This window comes from Stylophora pistillata, chromosome 5, assembly GCF_964205215.1.
Source record: "Stylophora pistillata chromosome 5, jaStyPist1.2, whole genome shotgun sequence".
In the NCBI taxonomy this organism is placed as follows: domain Eukaryota; kingdom Metazoa; phylum Cnidaria; class Anthozoa; order Scleractinia; family Pocilloporidae; genus Stylophora; species Stylophora pistillata.
The window spans coordinates 13,562,383-13,588,208 of NC_142523.1; the positions used below are offsets into that span (position 1 = coordinate 13,562,383).

Consider the following 25,826-nt stretch of genomic DNA (forward strand, 5'->3'; position numbering starts at 1 on the left):
ACTTGGAAAATTGGGAGATGATCAGATAAATCAGAGAATGCCACTATGCAGTGTTCGAGATTATTTGTGAACATATTATCAATCAGAGTCCAGTTGTTCGAAGGCCGACTAGCACTAGCCCAGGTTTAAATTTTAATCCCCGTTTCCTTATTTTTCTATTCAAGAATCTTTTTGGGAAAATTTACCTTATTCTTTTCAGAGCACCCAATCACAAAAATAATTATACTGAATTTTCTTTTGAAGCTTTCAGATCTGAAATCAAATTTCACACCAACCCTGGGTTATCTTAACCCGCATTTGAACAACCCGACCCAAAGTTGCAGTTGTGGAAGTTATGCGAGTTGGCTTAGAAATCAAAGGATATGTAATGGTAATTGAACTGAGTGGAGTGTAATTTAGGCTAAAATCATACGCGTGATTCCAAAATCGAACGAGCGCGCAGCGTGAGTTCAATTTGAAATCACAAGTATGATTTCAGACCAAAATTGCACGACACGAGGTTCAATTATCACTTTATTACATTCATTTTGAAATCGCCCAAATACAGGACTTGGTCAATTCAAATAGTTAATTTATGCAGTACTGAGCCAGTTTTTAAATAAAAGCAGAACCAGACATGCTTTTACATCCTATTTTGCAGTAAATGGCTTGAACCCGGGGGTAACATGTGAAGGTGTAGTCTGATCGTCCGGGTGAGTGTAGTCCTGAGAAGGACTGTTGTCGGTGGTAGTGACTGACGTTTCGACAACCTGTGCGGAAGTCATCATCAGAGTCAAGTGAATGATTGTTGTCAGTAGAATGTTCTTATTCCAGTTCGTGTGAAATGATCGGTTGGTTTTGCCGTGATGTTATTGGCTGTAAACGACCGTGATGTTATTGGCTCACAAACGACCGAAAAAGAACGACCTAACTTTACCGACAGATCGAAACAGACCATTCACGACTGACTTACGTCACTTGAGTCTTACAGCCAATAACATCACGGCAAAACCAACCGATCATTTCACACGAACTGGAATAAGAACATTCACTGACAACAATCATTCACTTGACTTTGATGATGACTTCCGCACAGGTTGTCGAAACGTCAGTCACTACCACCGACAACAGTCCTTCTCAGGACTACACTCACCCGGACGATCAGACTACACCTTCACACATCCTGTTTTGTATGCAAAACAGAAAGACTTTGACGTCGTGTGTCAAAGACTCAGTCAAGCATAAAATGATGCGATTTAGAGCAAAAAATGGTGCGATTCGTAAATAAATCGCACCAATTAGAGCCAATCAGATTACAGGGACCACCAGTGATTTCAAAATGGATGTAATAAAGACTATTAGATACCATGAGATTGATGACCTCATTAGAAGGTTGGTGGGATCGTGAACACTTTCATGTTTTCGCACATCTTATTTGTTAAAGGCGATGGAATGAAAATGAATTACTCCAGCGTAAGGACGAGGTAACTCCAACAGTAAAATTTATCACAGACACCCAAATCTTTCCAAACTGTTCCTAGCTTTGTTAACAATCAGCAAAATTAAGGATCGTAGATAAATGTCGGAGTCTAAGTCACTATAAAAGTGCATTTTACAAATCGTACGTAGTTGCATGCTACACTTAATCCTCTCCCTCACATGGGACAGTTTGACAGTTACACATTTCAAAATGCAACGCAGTGTGTCCAAAGAAATATTTATGTTATTATTTTTGTTTTTCTATGCGTCGTTGCCTGGTCACTTCCTAGGTAGCACTCAAATTTTTACTCATTTCACTTCCTTCATTCATAAAATAATTTTTCAAATACACGTACAATCATTACATGATTGTTCGTGTTTTCCCGCCTATCTGATATTCCGTAGCTTGTACCAGATTTTCCCTCATTCTGATTAGCTGTTATGATAAATTTTAGTTTTTATTTTAAAACACAACTCAAAAAGCGCTGTGTATGATAACCATTCAACTGCTGTAGCTGTGTGCCAAATCAAATGTTACGAATGTACAGGATTCGATCTTTAGTAAGGAGCAGGACTATATCTCGAATTGCATGGAACACAAGCATCTGCAAAACAAAGGATTAATGTCAAAAGGAGAAAAAAATTACCTTCGGGTCTCACAGAGGTAAGGCATCGGTAATTAACATTAATATAGGGCTGTGTCTCACAAGGACTGGGAACTACCGAATTCACGAATTTGATTGGCTGAAATCAATATTCAAAGCGGTCTAGATTTTCCCGTCTCCACCGGTCAAGAAAAAAAAAGCTACAAAGAAATTAGCATATAAAAATTGGCATATAAAACACAGCCATATCATAAACATTTTATTAACCGAGCTAAGTCGGTCTGTATGGGAGAATCTTGACCTCGGTCGCTGGTACAGACCTCACTGCGTTCGGTCTGTACTGGCGACTTCGGTCAAGATTCTCCCATACAGACCTCCCACTCGATTAATAAGGACTAAATATTAATGGAGGTTAGTTAATGGAATTACAACCAGCTAGCCTACAGAACAACTGTGATTTTGGCGAGAAAGTGCTAAGTATTTTCATGGTGAAAATGATAGCTGCTATCTTCGATTAAAATAGCAGCTGGGGAGATAAAGAAATTTGTACCAAGGAGGTGAGCGACGGTCAAAAGAAAGGAGAGGGGAGGGGACGAGGCAATAAGAATCACGTCTTTCACCGTCCCCCTCCCCCCGCCGTCCACTTTAACTCTAAATCAAACATGGCCGGTTGTAATGTATAAACAATAGCTAGAACTGATATTATGACTGAACATACCTGCAGTTGTTTACTTTTTGGAAATAGTCTTGGATTATGTCTGTGAACCTCTTAGGCTAAGACACAAGAGAAAAAAGGTCGACTTAAGCTTATATAAAATCATATTTAGAAAAACGTGGCTAAACACGTGAAGATCATTACATCGTGGTGGATATTTTAGTGTCTCATTGGGCAAAATGACGTTCTTTTTGCTCACAGATACCACAAGTAACTGAACAGATATCCCTTTACAATTGATAGTTTCTTAGACTTTGAATCTACTGCCTCGCTTGTTCTGAAAGACGAAGGACCACGCCTTGATAAACAAGCCATTTTGAAAGGATTGACTAAAGTGCTTAAAAAGTCCAATCTTGGGGACACACTCTCCGCATAAGAAGCCTTAGCTATCGTACATGAAACGTTAAATACTACCTTAAAACAAAGCTGGCATACGGTAGATTTAACTAATCAGCACTCACCAGTTTTCGTCTTCCAGGAGACTTACAAATTTGTCAACTCGGTCCCGCTTAACAGTCTAAAAGAAGAAAGAAGATTGTGATGAAATTTTGTGGGCCGAGGCCAGGAACGTGTTCGATAATTGAGTCAGTTTGCTAGACATAACGTCTCGTAGTCACGTTCGACGCACTAAAAACTACTATAAAACGAATACAAGAATTGTAAAAACGTGTAAAATGGTATATAAAAAGTCACTTGTAAAAATGTAGCGGAATTCCGCTACATTTTTACAAGTGACTTTTTATATACCATTTTACACGTTTTTACAATTCTTGTATTCGTTTTATAGTAGTTTTTAGTGCGTCGAACGTGACTACGAGACGTTATGTCTAGCAAACTGACTCAATCGAAGAAAGAAGAAAAAGCCGGAAAAAAAATTTATCTACCTACATTTGTGTAACAGGATTAGAGTATTGTTTGTTTGTTTGTTTGTTTGTTTTTTTTTAACTAAGTTTCACAAAATCAAACCCACCGTCAACAAACTGGCCAATCAAAACTAGAAGTCAAAGAGAACTCAGTCTCTACTCAAGCGCGGAAAAACGCATGGGACTGGTTTAACCATTCAACCCGTAAGAGCGACCAGCATGGAATTTCTCCCCACAATAACACCCCTGAATCCCACAATACGGTCAAGAGAAAAAAGAAAATGATCGCTACGTAAAGAAGCTCCTGACTGTTAAACAAATTCTCCCTGTCAGCACCTTAGGAAATGTATAGAGAACAGTATGGAGAATATGCATACTGATGTGAAGGTGTAGAGGGTTAAAGGGTAGCCAGCCTCAGAGCGATGTGAACCATTGCCAATGCAGTCCCAGATATTCCATTCATAATTTCTCAGCGTACCAAGTTTTTAAAATCTTTCTCAAGCTTACATTCGAAAACAGTTCATACGATGTTTGCAGTTTGCTCATTCTCACTTCTGGAAAATACGGCATTTTGATTTTGTGGTGAAGAAAAGGTGAACGAACACCAGGAACTACAACGTGTTGCATGATGTAGGCTAGAAGATGCGTAACAAAGATAAGTCACGCCATAGAGAGATCTGAATGACCAAAAGAGCCACTGTACCTGAACTGCCATTTCCGCCATCATGAGTAACTTTTTGATTCCAATACAAAGTCTGAGCAACAAATTTAAGAAAAAAACATACTAGGATGAACAACGGATAGAGAGGACAAATCAAGTTCATAGACAAGTAAAGAAAAAGGAAATCAGTAAATAAATAACGATAAAATGATAAATCTATCGTTATCTATCGAAACACCCGAGAAGCCCAATCTAGACAAGCATCTATTGGGCTTTCCTGCCATACCCCTCGAAATTCCTAAAATTATTGAACTGCTACTGTACATTATAAAAACAGCGGTAACCTCTGTTGTCTTTGAAAATTGTTCAGCAAATTTTGTGATTTCTGTAGTCTTCCTTTTTTAAGATATGCGACAAAATAAATAAAAAAATAAGAAATAAATATTTAAACAAAAAAGGGTGTTGATGTTAGGTGGTTACGACAAAAAGTTGTGTTATTCCCTTTGTTTTGTTAATCCATTCCAGCAAAACATCAAGGTAAAGAAATGCAAAACTGCCATAACTCTATTTTATATCTACCTACCTTCTCTGGCCAATGTTCCTTTCAATATCTTTAATTTCATCATCTTCAAACAACTTTGATTCCTGGATGTTGGAAAAAATAAGAAATTTAATATAAGATTAAGACTTCAGGGCGTACATACAGAAGGGTGGGACGGGCCAAGGCGGAGGAGGGGGGGGGGGGAGGGAGAGAAGGCCTTTGACTTGCTCGCTGCTGCAGCCCTACAGTTTTTCAGCAACTACTAACCTCATTGAAAGAGGCAAATTACACCACTGTGAACCTGCAATTTACAGGTGCATTGGCGTTAATACGAAATATTTCTCAGCTGACTCATCTAAATAAAATAGGCTACTGAAGCAGATGTCGCTCACCATTATTATTGTCTACAAGCAGCGAGGACTAAGTTATACTGGATTATCTGATTTATACACGCATTTTCATTGGTTCATACCTACGATATATTGGAGGACAGATGCATAGGTGACGTTACCATGTGGTAAGAACATAACCGATTGACACACTCAGCTGCGCCCCTGTGTGCCACCTTTTTTGTTCTTACCATATTCTAACGTCATCTGTGATCGATTAATGAACAGATACACGGCAACATGGAATATACTTGTTCAATATATACTTTTAGTAAGGTGGAGGGAGCCACATAGGGACAAGCTTAGAACTAGCAAGGTGCGAAATTAAGCAAGACTGTTCGAAAAGAGCTTCTAAAAACCTTGATTTCAAGCAGTTACAGCATGCAAACAGCGATACATTCGACAAACCTGTAGCACTTGTTTGAGTTGGTCTGTGGACCAGATTGAGGGCACATGAATGACGGTATTAAACGCTTCCACGATGCCCATGGAATCCAACACATCTCGGCAGCTGGTTGTTCCGATTACAATCAGTTTACGACCCTAAAAAAAAAAAAGAAAGAAAAAAAAGCTGTGGTTTGTTATTGTTATTGCTTTTGTCAAAAGTGGCCTACATTGGCTAACTTGTATCAAAATATCCTCATCTTCTCCTATCCTCGTCCTTCTCGTTGTCATTTCCACGGAAACTGTTGATATCGTAGTCGCCAATAACCGTGGCGGCGTCGTGTATCAACACCATCGCTGTTTTACTCGTTATCACGAAAACTTTCTGAAAACTATCCCAAAGTTATCATCGTCAACCTCGTCGTTATCTACGTCGTCCGTGTCATTTTCGTCGTGGTTGTTGACGACTTAACAAGAAGCAAAGCCTGAAAGGGATGCGAGTATAGTACGTTTACAAACCTTCCTTAGCTTTTTCTTGAGCAATACAAGCAAAGCTTGAAGAACTGTGTTTGAAAATCTTGGCCCAATAGCAACATAATCTGAAAATTAATGAAATCACGTAAACGAAGTGACGAAAGGAAACATGGGTTCCATCATACTAAATACAAGTAACAAAACAGCAGAACACAGCATCAATTAAACCAAGAAAAACAATGAGACTAAAATTATACAACCACCCTCAGATCGTGTAGATTTTCCTCTATTTTGTACCCTTTTATGAACGTGACAAAAGTTAATGATAATAATAATAATAATAATAATAATAATAAAAATAGTCGTGATGATAATGAAAATAAAGATAAGAGTTTTAAAACCGTTTGACCCCTAAGAGTGACTAGCAGCTAATTGCTCCTGACAATATCACCGCTGAATCAATCATAGAGCTCACGAGAATAGAGGAAACGATCATCGACTAGAGAAGCTCTTAATTGTCAAACAAATTCTTCTTGTCAGCTTCTTAGGAAGTGTATGGAGAACAGTACTGAGACCATGCACACTGATGTTGGGGTGTAAAGGGTCAAGGGAAAAATTGTTTCAGTCAAGCTAATTAAATTAAATCAATTCAACAGCTAGAGAACGCACCTAACAAACGCTCTATGTCATCTACGACAATACAGCTCAGCTGTGATTTGTCGGCATCATCAAATATCTGTTACAATATTTCAAAACAAAAGAAGTCATTGCTTTGGAATTGCTCTGTACATTATTGCAATCATAATATCCATGCATATTGGAAAATGAAAAAAGGGAAAGGCGATTTTTCACAGAAATCAGGGCGTTCAAAGCATTTTAAAGATGGCACAGTCAGTGTGCGGTCAGAATGATCTATTGCAGTAAATGGTTTGAACCCGGGGGTAACATTTGAAGGTGTAGTCTGATCGTCCGGGTGAGTGTAGTCCTGAGAAGGACTGTTGTCGGTGGTAGTGGCTGACGTTTCGACAACCTGTGCGGAAGTCATCATCACAGTCAAGTGAATGATTGTTGTCAGTAGAAATGATTGTTGTCAGTAAAATGATCTATTGTTTGAGCAACGAGGATATACCAATCAAAATTTGAATTTAAGCTTTTCTTTGAAATTGTATTTCACTATTCTTTTTTTTTTTTTTTTTCACCTTTTAGGTCCTCGCAATAATCACAAATCTTTTTGTTTTGTTTTGATAATTGAATAGGTTTCATCAGAAATCTACGAGCCAGTTTTTAGTATCCCGAATTGAAAATATTCCTAAAAGGAGTATCAGCAAGATGCTTACCTTCTTAATAGTCTGACATTTTGCGCTCTCCACAAATCCGATCATGTTTTCTGGGGAACACAGCTTGATAAAAGGGAAGTCCGACTTTAGAGCCATGGACACAGCGAGGGCCGTCTTGCCACATCCAACAGGACCTGCAAAAAAAGGTATGTTTTTCTTTTTCAACGGAGAAGGAAATTTGTGCTCCTTCATGTTTTCAAATATGACTGCTGAATGCAGTAATTTCGCATTCGAGTCGTTTCGCTAACGAACAGTTCGCTAACGTCTTAGGTCGTTTCGCTAACGTCTTAGATCGTTTCGCTAACGTCTTAGGTCGTTTCGCTAACGTCTTAGGTCGTTTCGCTAACGTCTTAGGTCGTTTCGCTAACGTCTTAGGTCGTTTCGCCAGCGTCTTAGGTCGTTTCGCCACCGTCTCATCCCCAAGTCAATTCGCTAACGTCTCGTAGGTTGTTTCGCAGACGATTTAAGTTATTTCACTAAGGCCTGTTTTTATTTTTGTTTTATCCGAGATAGCAACAAAAGAAACCTTTGTAAATAGAATAGGAAACATGGCAAATTTCGAGCTCGATTTTCATTTCGTTCTCAATCATTTAACACAGATAGGCACTGCCGCCTAGTTAGCTCATATTGTGGAGCGCCGGACTGCCATGCGGAACGTCGAGGGTTCAAGCCCTACACCGACCAACACTCAGGGTCTTAAAATAATGAAGGAAAATGCGGTGCCTTTGCTATGACATCTGCAAAGAGTTAGACATTCTAGTCTTCTCGGATAAGAACGAAAAACCGTAGGCCCCGTCTCCTGCATCTTCTCTGTACTGATTAGAGGGTGGCGTTAAAGAACCACAGCTTGAACCCAGGCCTCTCGATCTAAAGTGGACGACGCTAAACTTCAATACAACACCTCTAACCCATAAGGTACTTCAGTACACTTACATTACCTTCTAATAGGACCGTTATCGGGGAAGTGATGTCCTGAGTTCGTGTTTGTTGCAACAGAAGATCTCCATCATCTAATATCCGCTGAATTTGTGTACCCCACCGGACAATTCCTGACGAAATAAGTCAACAGAAATTATCATGTACTGATGCTAAGAACAATAAGTTGACTGACTAAATGACAGGTAGACTGAGACTGAGACTGAGACTGACAGACTGACTGACTGACAGACAGATTGACTAGGTGACAGACTGACTGACTGACAGACTGACTGACTGACCGACTGACCGACTAAGCAATCAATTGACTTACTGACTTAAGGACCGTATGACCGACAGACAGACCAACAGAAAGGGAGGCTAACTAATAAACTTGACTCGATGACTGAATGAATAAATAAATGACGTATTATAATTAACGACTGTTGAGAGACCAACTGCCTGAATGACTACGTGAGTCACTGTCTAAAAAATATTATTAGTTGACTGCATGGTTAAGCCGCACAAATTTTGCTTGATGGAAACTCACAAACAAACTAACAATTTATTTATCGAGGGTAGTTTACATAATGGCCTTCAACATAGAACTAAACACAAAAACAAAAACAAAAGTCATACTGATCCTACTAATCATTACACTTCCAACTAAATTATTGAAATTCATTATAAAAATCAAAAAGTCCTACGGATCTTGAAGTGGTCTAGTGAGGAGTTTTGAGAAAGTTATTCTATAGCATTTTTCTGAAATTTGAGAGGGAAATTATGTTTCTGTATGTATTACCTAGATTATTCCAAAGAACACATACACTTGAGTGGAAAGTCTTGAACCCCGAGTTTCTTTTACAAGATGGTGTCAAAACGTCATTACAGATAGCAGATATAGTACGATAACCATGTGTAGACCTAACATGTTTAAAATACGAGGTGAAATATTCAGGACTCACCACTGGCGACATACAAATCAAGATTGTCGTCAGAAGGTCCAAATGCCTACATGCGCAAAAGAAAAAAAAAGGGAATAACACATTTCATAATACATCAATAGAACAAAAAATTTACAACGAAACACCTTATAACCTTGCTCGTTCCCCAGATAATAGTTTTTGCCTAGGCAGTATCTCTCACATACTACCAATACTACGATAACTACAACCTAAAGAGTCATTATATACCGAGAGTATTTACTCACCGGTTTGATATCATGCTCCAAGGCATGGTAGAAGTCCTCATGCTTCACAATTATCTTCTCAGCTGCTTCAGGATCAATCTCGAAGTTATTCTTGAGCTGTGATGGGAAGGAAAAAAAAAAAAAGGATAATTATTTCCAATAATATCCCTGGAAGTTTACCAGTCCAGCCGGCAGTCGTATTTCTCAGCAGTTGGCCCTTGTTTGAGCATGCACTGTTTAGGCAAGTGCTGGAAATTTTTGACATTTTTGTCTGTTCAAAGTCGGTGACTCTTGTGATTATTAAGTCTTGGTGAGGGAACGTGGTCATAGTAATAATTAAAAATTCGAGTATTTCTATGGCGCTGTTTACATAGAATTGATCTGTAGCGCTTTACAATGATTCACCTTCAATCTAAGTATACCATGTTAAATGTAAATGAGACTACCAATAAAATAAAACAAATCAGGTCTTCAGATTGCGTTAAAAAAATTGTCCTTGATGGGATAGCACGCAATTCAGCGGCAAACTATTACACAAACATAAAGCAGTGGCATAAAGGATCTAGCACCAAGCGTAGAAGGCATTTTCTTGTTAGGCGGCTCCAGTAAGATGGTGCCACAGAAGTAAGTTATGTCGTTTACCAATTGAACCTTAAGTATTTTTCTTCGCAACTTTTCTGGGATTGTAAGAGGACTTCGGCCTAACAGTAATTAATTCACTAATTACACGATGCATTGCTTCCTGAAGCCAGTTTGCGAAAGCCTCCATTGAATTCTCGTCGCATAGAGACGATCCACGAAAAATTTGCTTGCTGTACCTGAATGAAGCGGTTCATGGCAGTGGACTGCGCCGCTCGCACCAGTCCCTCAATCTCTGCCCCGGTAAAGTTCTTTGTTTTGACGGCCAAATCAGCCAAGTCAACATCTGGTGCCAGCAGCTTGTGTTCTCGCATTTTCGCTGTGTGAATCTCCAGGATTTGAACGCGTCCTTGTTCATCTGGTAAGCCTGAAGAAGAACCAATTCATGCTAAAACAAGCTTTTGAGGTTACTTATCTATCGCGTAACTCTACAAGCATTTCCACCAGATGAGAGAACATTCCTGGGATTTCTATAGCTTCTTTTTCAAAAGGAAGCTGACTGCAAAGCCTTATAAAACAATTTCAATCCTCAAACAAATTTGATTCTTCCACAAACAAAGTTTCTCACTTGACCTCATCTCGGAAGTAAGAGTCTTGGAACTCGGAAATGTCTTATTTAAGCTTGAGATTTTCTTTTTCTTTTTTCTTTTTTTTTTTTTTTCAGTTCACATCATGAGAGGAAGATGGATTCCGGAAATTTTTAAATCAAACAATTTTCGTTAACGTCTTTTCTGGTTCTGTGCAGTTTCGGTACACTGGGTTCACTGTCGCACGTGAACAGAGCATGGAAGGCAGATATGTTTGACGTAGTCTCGCGGTTCACGCACGAGCGGTAGCGTATCAAACAGATACGTAAAGAGGATCTATCAAGACTGTTGGGTGACTTTGTTCGGCAGGGTACAACTGAAATGCACTTGAATGTAGAGAGTTGCAATCTACTTACCAATTTCAACTTGTACCTCAAGTCGTCCAGGTCTGAGTAAGGCGTCATCGATGAGATCTCTTCTGTTTGTCATGCCTGGAGGAGCGAAACAATGAAACGTCAGACATATTTTCACGATAAGCAGACATACATTAAATGATAAGGAATACGACGGCGCCTTTAGTTTATAACGGCTGCCTTGGCAAGTGAAATAATCAAATACAAACGTCTTGGCCTGTAGAATATTGGAAACGACCATGCGAAAAGAGAAGTACGTACAAGTAAGGTAACTAAGGGAGGGGAGGGACGGGAGAGAAATCTGCAAAGAACAAACATCGCGCCCTTCGCGTCTGTAAATGATATTAAAGAGACTTACCGATGAGAAGAACGTTATTAAGTTGTTCCACACCATCAATCTAAAGTAAAATAAAAAGATCGTAATAGAGGGAATTATCGCTACTCAGTATTCATTAAATGTTCTTTTAATAACAGACCGCGAAGTTGATAAATAATGAGACGTGTTGTACTTTTTTTTCTGTATTTCTGTCTACTCTTGTAAGAACCGAAACAAACTGGAATATTCCACTGCTTCCTAAATCGCGGATGGCCTCCCTTCTAAAGCCTCTTTTAGGACCTAAAGAATCTACGGGGCACATGCTCCGCTTTTCATAACAAGACGTAAAAATGTTCTTACCTTTGCGAGAAGTTGATTTACAACTGAGTCCTGCACCCCAGTGCCTCCGCTCTGAAGTCAGAAAATTAAAACATTTACAGACAATCATCGCATACTTAAATACAACGGCAATGATTGAAAGTGACTGGTTAAGAAAGCTCGCCTCAGCCTCCCAACCAATCTTAGGTCAAAAGATTCAAAAAAAAAAAAAAATTGTCATTGCATACTTAAAACGGCAATGATTGAAAATAGTTGGTTAGGAAAACTCGCCCCAGACTCTAAATCAATCTTAAATCAGAAAATTAAAAAATTAACAGACATTCATCGTATACTTAAATACAACGGCAATCATTGAATGTGATTGGTTAAGAAATCTCGTCCCAGCCTCTCAACCAATCAGAAAAGAACCAACAGAAATCGCGATTGGTCCACAGACCTGAGTTCTTATTGGCTTCTTGTCACAGTTACCTTCGCTCTGATTGGCTGTTGTGTTTTTGTTCTCGATACCAAAACAGTTGAATAAGCAGGAAGAAGTCATCAATTAATGAAAATTATTTCGAACTCAAAACTTAACAAAAGCAAGATGGCCGCTACAGGAAAAAAGGGTACCGAGGCCTGTGATCCTCAGCGGTAAAACCACAAAAAGGCGGGAAAACGAGTGGTATTTCAATAAATCCTTTTTTAACAGTTTGCTTTGGTTTTGGCTTTCTGACACTTAATTGAAGTGTAACTTAACTATTTGTGTACATGGCATATTTAAAAATGTCTAGCATATTAAATACGGCTGGATCTTATCTGTCCTAGGAAATAATCCAAAAACAATAATCAATAATAATCCAAATAACCCAAAAAAATTAATCAATAATAATCCAATAATCCACAAAAAACTATAATAGTTTTTCAAGATAGTGGTACTTACATTGTACATGTATCTTGACTTGCAAACTGCATCAAACTCATCAAAGATTATGAGGTGAAGTCCACTGTTGTCACCAAACTGCAAGGATAACACAGGTACGGTAAAGGAGTTTCCTCGAGTAGTTTTGTCGCTCTGCCGTCTCACAATTTGGTGAGATTACAGCTGTTTACGCTGAAACAGCTTCATACAATGCTCTTAATTCCACAGGAAATGCTACGCTTTCTCAGGAAGCGACAAACTAACACATTGGAAATATCATATTACTAATAAGCAATTCTTACGAGAATTCCCATTTTCCGATCGCATGCTATTCGAATTGAGCTGAGGAACACTTGTTGACGAATTACTCTCTCTTTTTAATAACTCTTTACACCCTGACATCAGCATGCATTTTCTTCATACTAATCTCGTTACATTTCCTGGAAATGTCAAAGAGAATTTAACAGTCAAGAGCCTCTTTATTCTCGTGACCTTAACGTTTCATTCCTGAGTGCTACAAACAAGAGAGATCAGATTCTAATCACTCTTTCGGGTGAAAGGGTTAAAACTGGCTCGCAAGTTTTAAGAGAAAAATCTCACCTTTTTCTGCTCCTCCTCAGCCTCGGCAAACAACTTTCTGTGAAGAGAATGGAGACAAAACTTCTTATTTCGTGTTGATTGGTGCATAGTTTTCCACATGTGAGAATTGTTCATCGGCGGTTTCATCAACATTTTCTTTAAGCAGCTGCCGATGATGTCATAAGTGAGGGTGCCCGGAAAAGGAGCCGTAACATGAAACCCAAACACGAGAGCCGGCTTGCGGGCTCAACTGCCTTGCGGTAACCGGCTTTAACTGAAAGCAATACGTATTCAAGATTCGTGTATTTGGTAAGATAAGGGAACCGCTTCTTGAAAACTTTGGTCATTATCGAACTAGCGGTTTGCAATCTTTTCCATTGTTTGATTCAGCAGTGATAATGTAAGGAGAAATTAGAAGCTGGGGAGGTCTCCCCTCGCGCTAGGCGCGCACGAAGCGCGAGTCACGCGCGAGGGGTGGAGGTCCTCCCAAGCCTGTCCTTCAGGCTACACTCGCAGAGGTTAAAGGTTTAAAACTATTCTAGATCATTTTTTTTTTTATCTATTATCTCTCCACTTTGTTGCTCTTATGTTTTCCAACACTTTTTTTTTCTTTGTATGTTTGTTGTTTTTTCCCGTTCAAGTTTAATTAAGTAAATTCTGCAGAGAGAAACTCCAGCAATGATCATTACTCTAAATGTTGAGGTCTTTGGGATCTTTCCGTACCTGATATTGGCTTCTGATTCTCCAACGTATTTATTGAGAACCTCTGAAACAAGAAGGCGTTGAGGGTAAGATTTAGGAAATCATGAGCTTTGGATTTTGTGGAATCAACACACCGGTCAGACATAGGGAATGCACAAATGAATGAATTTCCAACATACTACGAAAAACAATCGAGCTCGGTTCTTCCGTCAACTATTGCATAAAAATGATCAATTCAAAGAGAATACAAAAACATTTTCCGAACCGGTGAAAAGGGTTTCGTGTTATGAGCGCTAAGAACGTACTTAAGATAGGTGTGTTAGAAAGTGATGCTGTTAGGAATACGATGAACAAAAAATCTCATAAACGTATCTTCGATTACTTTACCTGGTCCACTGATAATTTTTGGTTCCCTTGTATTCAACATCTTGCCAATTTGCCGAGCCATCAGCGTTTTTCCAGTTCCTGAATATACCAAGTTCTTTGGTTAGCTTTTTTTAGGGTACTTATAATGTAAGTTTCTTACTGGTCAAAGCCCAAAGAAGAAATCAGTAGCGAAATCATTAGGAGACGTTTCAAATTTACCCTTATCTTCTTCTTTTTCCTTCCAACCTCTTTCTATGTAGGGTGATCTTTTAAAATGTATATAAAATACAACACCTAGCGACGTTCCCGGGGCCTACTCTTTAGGAGATGTGCGTGGGTTCTTCAACGGTTTATCCTCCTTATTCCAGAAGACTAGAATGTCTAACCATTGTCAGATGTCTTAGCAAAGGCTACACATTCTCCTCAGTTATTTTAAAGCCCTAAATATTGGTCCGATTTAGGGCTTGAACCCTCGACATCTCGCACGGCAGTCAAGCGCTCTACAACATGAGCTAATCAACCCATCCCGGCCATCAACGTTTCTTGTGATAAATGGTAAATTGGTCACCGTAACGATTACAAAAGCTGACGTTTCGAGCGTTAGCCCTTCGTCGGAGCGAAGGGCTAACGCTCGAAACGTCAGCTTTTGTAATCGTTACGGTGGCCAATTTACCATTTCAACTTTGTTGATATATCCAAATTATTTCGTTACTCCCACCGACGCAGCCCCAAACAGTTTCTTTCGTAACTATCAGCCTTTATTTCTCGTGATAAAAGTCGTCTCATGAATAAAAATAAAAAAAAAGCAAATAGAAGCTCACCCGTAAGTCAATCTCCTAAAAATGAAACACCTATGAATGCCCAAGTTTAGTTCAATACTCCCAAATTGTGACATAGTAATATCTGATAGAAATACCTGGCGGTCCATGTAACAGAATACCCTTGACATGCCGTAGTCCTAAATGGAAAGAACAAAAGCTCGTAATCAGAATCTCGTCATTGGTTAATTCTTGGCATTCATATTCTGTTCAACAGCTTCAGCACGCTGACAATCCTCGAAGTTTAAAGGGAACCTCTACGCCGGCATAAAAAATTGCCTTACTGAGGAATCTGAATTTTTTTTTTTTTTTCGTTTTCTAAAGAAGGTTCCAGCAGACACCTCGAATTTCCCGCGGCCACCATCTTCAATAAGGCGCAATCCACTCTAGGCTGGTGACGTGTAGTGGTTTTTCGGTGCACTCGCAGTGTAGTTTTTCACTCTTGTTCATGCTAAATTGCCGTCTTTTGAACAAAAATTTAGTGAGTTTGTCACAGGTCTTCAATTTGTTATGCCACATCTACTGAGAAGTACGTTTTGAATATTTTGAGCTCTATTTGTAAAAAAGAGTGGAGGTTCCCTTAAGACATACTATGCTGCCATGTGTCCGTTCAGTAATAGATTACAAATGACGTCAAAACATGGCAAGAATAATAAAGTGGCGAATGAGGAGCAGACGAAAGCGTTACCGATGTTTTCACTATAGTTTGACGTCTCCTGTGATTTACTACTTTACAGCCCACGGCAACATGGATTTTATTTGTCTTATACGATAAAAAAGCAAAATGATGTTAATGGTGACAGCATCTATGTGTCTTTCATCCAGAAGATCATAAATGAGAACCAGTTGAACTGCGTGTATAATTCACCTTATAATATAACTCAGAAAAACTACATTCCATACCCCACCCTCCCTCCCTCCCTCCCTCCCTCCCTCCAGCCTATTGCAGTCGTCTCAGGGATCCATCGTACGTGTTGTGTTCTTGTCTGACACACGGTTGACTAATAGTCCATTTTACAGTTGCCTGCTTGGTTGCCAAGCCTTTGAACAGAAGTGAGGCTTGGGGTGACCTTGTTATGATACAGACGTTGCTGGTCTCTTTCACGACCAGGTCACCTTCAGCCTCACTCCGAATCAAAGGCTTGGCAACTAAGTACAAAGCTGTAAAATGGCTAATTCATACATGTACACCAACATCGTGTGTCTTCATCCTTTCACTCGTTAAAACTCTCACCTAATTTGTCAACTACTTCTGGAGGGAAAAGCCTGGTGGCAAAAGCTCTCCTTATAATGTTGGAGAATTCCTGTTTACAAAAAGAGCAAAATGGCAGAACATACATCAATATAAAGTGTTGGAAGGGAATGGAAGAGTGCAGTTTGCAATTTCTGCAAAGTCAAAGGTGAGGAGGCGGCGTGGCCAAGTGGTTAGGGAGCTGGACTTGTAATCTGGTGTCCCGGGTTCAAGTCCTCCACCCTGCCACTCACTGGATTTGTTCTCGGTTGTCCCTAGTTCAACTCCTTGGCTGCGCTCTGTAAATAGTCCACTGGTCTGCCTCCTGCCAGTGGGGATTTTTAAGCACTTAGTTCGTTTACATTGTGGCTGAAAAGCCCCTCAGTGGAAGCTTCAATTTACATAATTATTATTATTATTATTACTATTATTATTATTATTATCATTATTTTTAAAGGTAATTATAAAGTACCAGCCTTTATGAAAACGCAGCTTCACACTTCATCTGTTAATTTGACGATTGCAAAAAAGTGATCGTAATGGACGTGATATCTGAAAATTTCATCCCCACTACAAGTTTGCTCTCCCCACTCCCCCACTGCCCTAACCCACCTAAACAAGTTCACTCTTAACGTGAAAGGAATGCATCGTGCTGTAAGGAGAAAGGGTTGGAGATTGGCAGCAAGTTTACAACAAGGAAAACTTCCATAAGTCGTGGAATATAAGCCACACGGCAAACTAGATTTCTTTTAGGATTGTTCGTCTATATATTATAATTATACATATAAATATTCATTTTCTATATAGAATTCTTCGTTTTTTTTTATTTTCCTCTCTTATGCCTGCCTCAAATAGCCCAAGCTACTTGCGGGCCCAAGTATTGAAATTTTCTTATTAAGCTTTAATAAAATTTGTTGTTGTTGTTGTTGTTGTTATTGTTGTTGAATAACTAAAGATAGGAAAACACACCTTGTCAAGGCCTCCAATTCCCAGCTTGGTAAAATCCCAGTCTCTGCTGATAATGGACTGCGTTGCAGCTTTTCTGAGAATCAAACAACAACAAAAAGTATCGATTAACTTAAATGTCATCTCCCAACAAAACCTGGCAGTATTTTTCCTTTCTTCAGTGTAACTGGATTTCCTGGTGAAAGAGTTAGGTATCTTCTATCATTGCCCAATGGCACACATAACTGTATTTTGAGTTGTCACTTGCATTAATTATCTGCTCTTACCCTTTGGCAGTTCCTGTCAGATTCAACATTGAACCCTGAAAGAGAAGACATTAGAATTGATATTCCAAGTCAAAATGTTTTTAAACAAGTTTGATTTCTTTCCGATTTTTTTTTCTGAGCACATTTTTTAATCATATTGATTGTCCTTAAATAGAGAAGGAAAAGTCCAACTTGACTGAAATCATTATGAAATTGTAATGTTTACATCACTTTCAGTGTTTTACACGTAGCTGTTCTAAACCCACTGGCACCAATTCATTGTGATTTGCAAACATGCTCCCATCTGAGGTCATACACATCACCCTGCCTGACTGCTGGTCAGTAAATACAAACTGTCTGAGGTGATGTTTTGACAGCTCACTACACTTACACAAACCATTCTGATAGGTTTGCAGGTAGATGTTAGAAACATGCATACTGGTAACTGTGTCAACAGCCAGATTACATTGTGAACTTCACTAAAAAATATTTTATTCAGCACTACAACATTACTTATAAATTGTAGATTGGACTAGAAAAAAGAAAATGCTTTTAAATGCAATAGTTTCCCTTCAAAATTTTTTCATATTACCTCTGCTCTCTCAAAAAGAACTTGGGTGTTTCTTGTTATAAGACCCATAGCAACCTGCAACATAATATTAGCATAAGGCAAATACAAAAAAGAGGTACAGTCGAACCTCAATTATCCGAACCTCGATTATCTGGACTATTCGATTATCCGGACTTTTTTCTCTGGTCCCAATTTTTTACATGAATATTAATCAGTTGTGATCTTGAAACTCAAGAGTCGCAAAAAGCCCAATAATCCTTTAAAAATACCGTTGACACAGCATATTATCCTGTGTGCTTTTCAAAATTCGCAAGTGCAATGAGACAAAGAACTATTCTGATGCGTTATTTGTAAATAGAGACAGGCTAGGCTATGTAGATATCACAATTAAAATGATGTTTTCTTTGCTGTGTACCCATTGTTTACATTTCTATCTCATTAATATTCATATTTTCGATTTTCCGGACTCTCGATTATCCAAACTATTTACCGAGGTCCCGACAAGTCTGGATAATCGAGGTTCAACTGTATCACAAATCATGCCGCCCGTATCACATTAACTAATTAATGAAACTTATTAACTAATTTTAATCCCATGAGAAACAATTTCTCTTTACAATGTCAATTCAGTATAATGTCCTGCTTTCAAAAGACAACCAGGCACATCACTGAAAAAAAAATTTAAGGGACATTTTTAATAACAGCCCTATAAAATACATACATTTGTCCCTTGACAGGCATTATTCTTGGCACCACCAAGAAGACTGACATCAATAACTTGAAAAAGAAAGCAAGGTTTGATCAACTTTAAAAAAAAAAAATTAATTAAATGAATCTTATATATATCTTATTAACCAAGCGCGAGGGCAGTACTGGGAGAATATCGGCCCAAGGTCTTGACAGTACGGACCTAGCTACGCTCGGTCCGTACAAAAAAGACCAAGGGCAGATATTCTTCCAGTACGGTCCCGAGAAAGCTTGGTTAATAAGAGATTTATTATACGACTGAAGTTCAAAGGGACACAAGTGCGATATCATTCGGGACCATTCGGGACAGTGCCCGGTCCAATACTTAGAGAAAATTGGACCGGCAATAGAGCATTTTGATTGGTTGATTTTAGTTATTGGCCCTCTGACTGCCCGAGTCGTGTAATATTTTGACTTATGTCTGTCCCTAATAATCAGAGATTCACAGTGAGTAAAACAACCAGTCCATTGCATCTCCCTTGCATTCACAAATTTGTTCCCCTTGCTTCTCTCCTAGTAAGAAAACCTCTACATTGAAGTGAGATTTTCCTCTCGCCCATTTACATGTTTTTCTGGATCTCTGCAGGAGAATAATCCTCAGTGAGAAGGGAATTTTCTCCATGTCTGCGCAACAAATAGCCGGTGAATTCTGGGTGGTACATGTAGCTGAAGAATTATTTGATCTCCAGTGACAGGGACATTCCTCTGAGAGATAAAAATAACTTAGAAAGAAATAAACATACTGATAAATCATACCTATCATAGATTTCCACTTACCTTCCATACTCTTTATAACAAGAATGAGATATTTCTTGTCTTGAAAACAAAATACAGCCTGTTTTGTTATAAAAATTGTCATCAGAAAATAATAATTACAAGCACAATTAAAAATAAAAGAAATTAACACAAGAACAGAAGTGAGCCGCAAAGCATCGAGGTCAATACCAACCACTTTTACTGGCACTGACAGGGGTTAATAAATCAATTGTTTTTTAAATACCACACAGAAACCGAAAAAATAGTTTATCCTTGTCAATAAACAGCAAAATAGTCAGAAATTAAACTCTCGAGGTGTGATTTTGTGTCTTCAGTGGCTTGATGTTGAATGGTGCTTGCTTATCTCTTCAGAACAAGCCAATCAGCATGCACAAAAAGCCTTATTCCAGGGCTCCACACTAACTTTTCAACTTACTAGCCAAGTGGCTAGTGACATCTTAGATGTTTTTAGATGTTAAGACAATTTCAGTCTGTTTACTAGCCTAATAATATACATGGAACAATTTCTCAGTTCTGATTGGTTAAGATGAATGCAGTTTTCAGTTAATTCTGTGCAGAAGAGAGTTAATTCAGAGCAGAAGAGGGTTAATTCAGTGCAAAGAAAGAAACAAACCAGACATTCTGATTGGTCAAAATGATTGGTCAATGTCAATGTCAAGGTCAATGTCACTTGCAGGGTTTGAATAAATTAGTTTTGCACCTGATGCACATGCTTTTCTTCTGGGTAGTTATGAGAAGCTACCTCGTATTTTTTAATGTATATTTATTAATACATAATCACATTATTTTCTCATACAATTTGGAATAAATAAACACTTGTAATTTTTTTCAAAGACCACAAATTGCACTCACCCTTTGGGCTCATGTAATTTTGTTAGTCTTCGAAAAAATTTACTCGTGCTTATTTATTCCAAATTGCACTCGAAATCATGTGATTGCCTATACAAACAAGCTAGTGGAAATTGAAAACCACTTGCCAAAACTGAATTTCTACTACTCTGTGGCTAGTGGGCTACCGTTAGTGTCAAGCCCTGTTATTTACCTTAGTGTGTGGTACGATATACTAAATAATTATAAAATATTGTTTATACACTTATTGACTGGTTGACTAAATAAATATGAAATATAACATTCACTATGTCCTCATCTGTTACTTTATAAATATAAATTGATAGTTATTAAATCTCAGCTTCAGACCAAAGACCATTTATTACCTGCTGACCAACAGAAAAGGACTGGTCAAAAAAGAAGTGGGTAAATTCCTCTGCCATCTTGTTTGTATCATAAGCATCTTGATTACTCCTTATGCCAGAAAAAGAGATGCACAACATTTAATCCTTGAAGTCCCAAAAGTGACTGATATGTAACTTCTCCTTACAAAACCCACAAATCATTTAACAAAAAGGTAATGAGAATGCTCAAACTTATCAGTTGGAAGTTGTTATCTTGATCTAACATCAAATTCTCATAACTAAGTTTCAAGGAAATGTGTAGCAGCTAGAAGGAAGAGTTACCGGTAACAATCAGATCTCACACAAAGGTTAACAATTAATTTTTGTGTTATGGAACCTTCATCAAAATGACAAGCACACAGGAATTTTGGAGAACTGCAAAGATACAATACATGTTGGTGTGTAGATAACAGAACAACTGTGACTAGCTTCTTGTAAGCTCTCCAAACTTTACAAGTGCTTTTAAAATACATTGCACTAACGCCAGATAAAACAGTTGTTTCGTATCACGTTTTCAATCCATGTAATAATTAAAAAAACTTCCACCGGATAAGTTTGAGTATTCTCATCACCTGCTTGCTGGATAATGTATGGATGTCTTTAAATGAAGTTAACTGTTAATCACCGCTGGGATTCAAATGGTTAATGTAGATCTAATGCTGATATTACTGGATAAAAATTTTTAATATTTGCACAAGTTAAGCTCTTGTGGGCCACAAAGAAGACCAAGATGACAATGCTGCACCACATGTACATGTTACAGACTAGTAGTCTGTAAAAATAATATCACATGGCAGCTGTATAATTCTCACAGGTGCATTCAATCTAGCATGGTGTCTGGGCTTATGAAACACAAGCAGTTCCAGAAGCAATTCAAGCCATGCTCCTGTTTTGTTACCAAACTTAACCCAATAAATCCCATGAGTGACCAAGACAGAATTCTTCCATACAGTATTGATACAATATCAAGTAGACAAGCAATGAGAATATATTAAGGAAAAATAACAATTAGGGGATTATTTAATTATCCAGCTACAACTTCTCCAAACTAACATCATGAGAAGAATATCCCAGGACAGTGAGGAGAATTACTCACAAGATCTTGGAAGTGAAAGGGTAAGAGAGGAATTCCCTCTGCTTTGCTTCAAAGCAATTACTTACACATCATCAGCATACACAATGGAAATATGGGTTAATGTTTCAATCTATGTTTGTTGTCACTGAAGAATTTTTAACATTCATTTTTGCCTCAATCCGCTTTGCTATTTTGCAGGTAACTGGATTGTTACATAAATGTTTAATTGTTGCCAAAAATAAATTTGTTGTTGTTGTTGTTATTATTACTAACTGGAGTTTTTTTTAACCCTATAGACATGGCTGAATAGTCGATATACCAATTAATAAAAAAAAAACTACAATTATCACTTTGCAGAGTATCTTTACTTCTAACAGTTTATCTTGTGATTAACTGTGCAATCCTAGTAACTTTGGGTTAAAAAAGATCATTTTATCTCTCAGGAGAGTACATGTGCTATTACTGGTCAATTTAGTGTGCCTGATGTTGCCCCATATTTCCATTCCATTGCATTCCATTCCATTGTGTGCCCCATATTTCCATTGTGTATGCTGATGATGTGTAAGTAATTGCTTTGAAGCAAAGCAGAGGGAATTCCACTGTACTACCTGCTTAATTCAAAAGTTTGTTTGAAATGAAATCATCCCAGTCTATTTGAACCCAGAGATATAATTTATACCTTGCTTAACCTTGTTTTCTCCATTCACACTGTAAGTTACAAAATTATGTTTTTTTTTCGCTTGGATTTCTGGCCCATGCTTCAGCTATAAAACTTGGTTTGTAACTAACATTACTGAACCTTGAACGCTCTTACTAATTTCAGTCTTGACATGCAAAGCAACTAATAAAAATAATCTAAACAGATGTACATTAATTTCTGAGAGTAATCAAAACAAGATTATTTACTTGGCCTTCTGAAGAAAATCTGCTTCAACTGTAATATTTGATAGGTATGATCCTTCACCAAATCTGTATGGAACAACTACAAAGAAGAAATAATTACAGACCAAATGAAAATTCATATTCATCTTTTGACCCAATGAAGTAATGGTAAAAAAAGAGGTTTTAAAGCTAGAGGCTTAAGCACATGTAATGTGATATGTTAGAAAAATCTTCAAATTTTTAATAAAAGGTATACTTAAATTCACACACTTCACACTGATCTGATAATTTTCATTTAATATACCATTATGTCAATTAAATGCAAAGACTGAACATAAGTTCTTGTTCTTTAATATTAATTCAGATTACTAATAACAATTTAACAACAAATTATCCATTCTGTTCTAAAAATTTGAATTTTTTTATTATAACAACCTCATGTACACAAATACCAATCTGTTTCAGAACGGCCAAGAAGATGTAATTTTTAAGAGAGTAATACATACTGATAGGGCAAAGAGAGGTTGTGTTAGTCATACAGTCGGGTATCTTACCATCTATGACACTGTTAAGAGCTACATTGGTCCACTTCCTCTGAAATTGTAAGAAAAGTTATATTAAATTATAAATCTCAAATTAAGATCAAATTTGCACTGAAGCTAATGAAAGAAATCCTTCCAAATCTGATGTTAGGTTTAAAAAACATCAAACTGTAATTTTTTCCAGTGGCTATCAAAAATGTCACCCAAAGTAAAAAATGTACAGCTTTACCTGCCTTAGATTTTATTTGAGAGAGGTTTAAAATTGTTTCTTTCAAAACTACCTTGAATTTTCTACCCTCTCACTCCCAGATGTGAGGAATATGAACAAGGGGATAATGTTTGATTCGATCACTGCCAAATTCTTACAAACAAGATTGTAAGACATATATGGTAGATAGCAAGGAGAATTGATGTGTACAACATGAGAGATGTTGGCGGGTAATGTACCTGGACAAGACTGAATCCTACAGAACCTTGTGGCACACCCTCTGATACTTTGATGGTAAAGATATAGCCCTGCGGTGCATTGGTCCGAACCTCGACATGTCTGACACAAACAGAAGATTACATGTAATTACAAGCCAGGGCTTGACACTAACTTTTCAACTTACCGTACTAGCCAAGTGGCTAGTGATGTCTTAGATGTTTTTAGATGTTACGACAATTACAGTCTGTTTACTTGCCAAACTGGCTGGTGGAAATTGAAATCCACTAGCCAAAACTGAATTTCTACTAGTCTGTGGCTAGTGGGCTACCATTAGTGTCGAGCCCTGCCAGCTATGAATATAATTATATGGAAATGATTGGATTTAATTCTAAAAGGAAGTTACATAAAAATTGATTGAAGATTACTAGGTCATTGTCACATTTGCTCATATGTAATTCAAGCAAGTAACATTAGGGGAAAGAAAAGTATTCAGTTAATGAAATCAGAGAACTTGTCTTCCTTGTCTTCACCTGCAAGGCTAAGGAAAAGGGGAAGTGATTGAGCACTATTTTTGATCAGCATTTCCACAAATTTTAGACAATTGTATTGTGATATAGCACCACTCAGCAAGATTTCCATTTAACACTATACTTTAAATTACATGTAATCAAAGAAAGCAATGGAAAATATAACAATTTATTTATTTGGGGAACTTAAGTTTTGTTTTAGAATAGTAGGGGGTTATGTGGAGATCTTTCCAACAGAGCATTTTTCAGCAGCAGTCCATAGAGCATTCAACTGCGACATCAGAGAAGATGGCAAAGGGTTTATAGATAATGCATGAATTTTAGAGAGAGGCAAGGTAAGGTTAGTCTTCTCTCGCAGCCGTTCTTTGTCTCGGGATCCCTGTGTCTCCCTCCCCACAATATGGGGAGTTTGTGGAGAGGGAGACACAGGGATCCCAAGACAAAGAACGGCTGCGAGAGGAGACTACGGTAAGGTTGGAGAGATTTGAAGTTTTCCCTTGTAAATTTGTGATGTGTGAAACATTGTTTGAAGAACAAGTAAATCATAAATTTGCTAGCCTCTTCAGGTCTCAGACTTCATTCCTCAGTAGAAACTTAGATTTTTTTCCCTTTACCCAAGCTTGAGAAAACATGTTTCTTTATCAAGTACTTTTGTTAACTCCATCCTAGTAGAGAAGGTTACTATAATGCTGAAATAATTACCAATTTTGAAAAGATTTCCGTATAACCCCATACCATTCAAAAACAAAGCCGTAATCCCAGAGGAAATCTGTTGTTTTGCCTATCCTTTATCCAAGAATAGAATGCATAATGAAGTATGGGGTTAAACGGAAATCTTGCCCCAATTTTATCAATACAGAATACTACAAGGAAATGAGTAGCAGCCAGTGGGGAGAACTCTAACTTTCAGATCTTGGGAGTTATACAGGCTTAACCATATCTGCGATCACTTTCTTCTTGCACTTTCAACTTCCGTTTTGAATTGAAAACAGAAAATGAAAGGAAGATCAAATCTTAACAAGCATTTGTAATTAAAAGTGTTATTTCCTTAAACTAAAGTTAAATCAGAGTATTCCCCACCTTTACTACATTCTTCCCTTATAAATACAAATATTAGCAGACATTAGCAAAAGACATGATACCGGCATCGGGAACTACACGTCACAAGATTCACAAACTCGACACCTACTTTACTCTTTCAGGGCTGAAGTCATTCTCGTTCACCACCAGACAATTTGTCAGAGACAATTTGTCCGAGGGACATTTTATCACTTTCATTTGGACCATTCTATCTGTAGGGAAGGAGAAACTTTTCTCAAATTTTCAATCACCAAGAGGCCGCCATTGGTACTAACTCCTGTACCCAGTGATGTCGGCCTAGTTTGGCGGAGACTCGTTCCAGTGTCTGTTTGGTCAGCAGTGAATGTCATCTACAAAACCCACTCTTTGTTATTTGCACAAAATTTGTCTTTCAAT

General features: G+C 37.9%; 1 protein-coding gene across 1 annotated transcript; it reads right to left on the reverse strand.

Moving 5' to 3' along the window:
* Window positions 1–1,500: 1,500 nt before the first annotated feature.
* LOC111324881 (vesicle-fusing ATPase) lies at window positions 1,501–25,741 on the reverse strand. The gene is made up of 32 exons (XM_088760554.1): window positions 25,540–25,741; window positions 23,844–23,943; window positions 23,409–23,448; window positions 22,879–22,954; window positions 20,880–20,967; window positions 19,666–19,723; window positions 18,863–18,918; window positions 18,163–18,216; window positions 17,592–17,626; window positions 17,329–17,401; window positions 16,363–16,432; window positions 15,227–15,268; window positions 14,332–14,409; window positions 13,966–14,008; window positions 13,264–13,300; window positions 12,685–12,762; window positions 11,787–11,837; window positions 11,469–11,508; window positions 11,114–11,188; window positions 10,350–10,537; window positions 9,553–9,648; window positions 9,308–9,353; window positions 8,366–8,476; window positions 7,428–7,561; window positions 6,760–6,826; window positions 6,136–6,215; window positions 5,641–5,775; window positions 4,886–4,947; window positions 4,345–4,396; window positions 3,240–3,295; window positions 2,782–2,837; window positions 1,501–2,063 (listed from the first exon to the last, which is right to left on the reverse strand). Exons 1-31 carry the CDS (start codon window positions 25,635–25,637, stop codon window positions 2,816–2,818), a joined length of 2,241 nt encoding a protein of 746 aa, XP_088616680.1. The 5' UTR covers window positions 25,638–25,741; the 3' UTR covers window positions 1,501–2,063; window positions 2,782–2,815.
* Window positions 25,742–25,826: the final 85 nt, after the last annotated feature.

Bases quoted from the DNA above. Each gene is read 5' to 3' on its own strand.
- LOC111324881 (XM_088760554.1), bottom strand. From the start codon at position 25,637: ATGGTCCAAATGAAAGTGATAAAATGTCCCTCGGACAAATTGTCTCTG. The intron at 11,838-12,684 runs GTAAGTACCACT...TTCTGACTTCAG, and splicing joins AGTCAAGATACATGTACAAT to AGCGGAGGCACTGGGGTGCA. The intron at 11,189-11,468 runs GTAAGTCTCTTT...TCGCTCCTCCAG, and splicing joins TAATAACGTTCTTCTCATCG to GCATGACAAACAGAAGAGAT.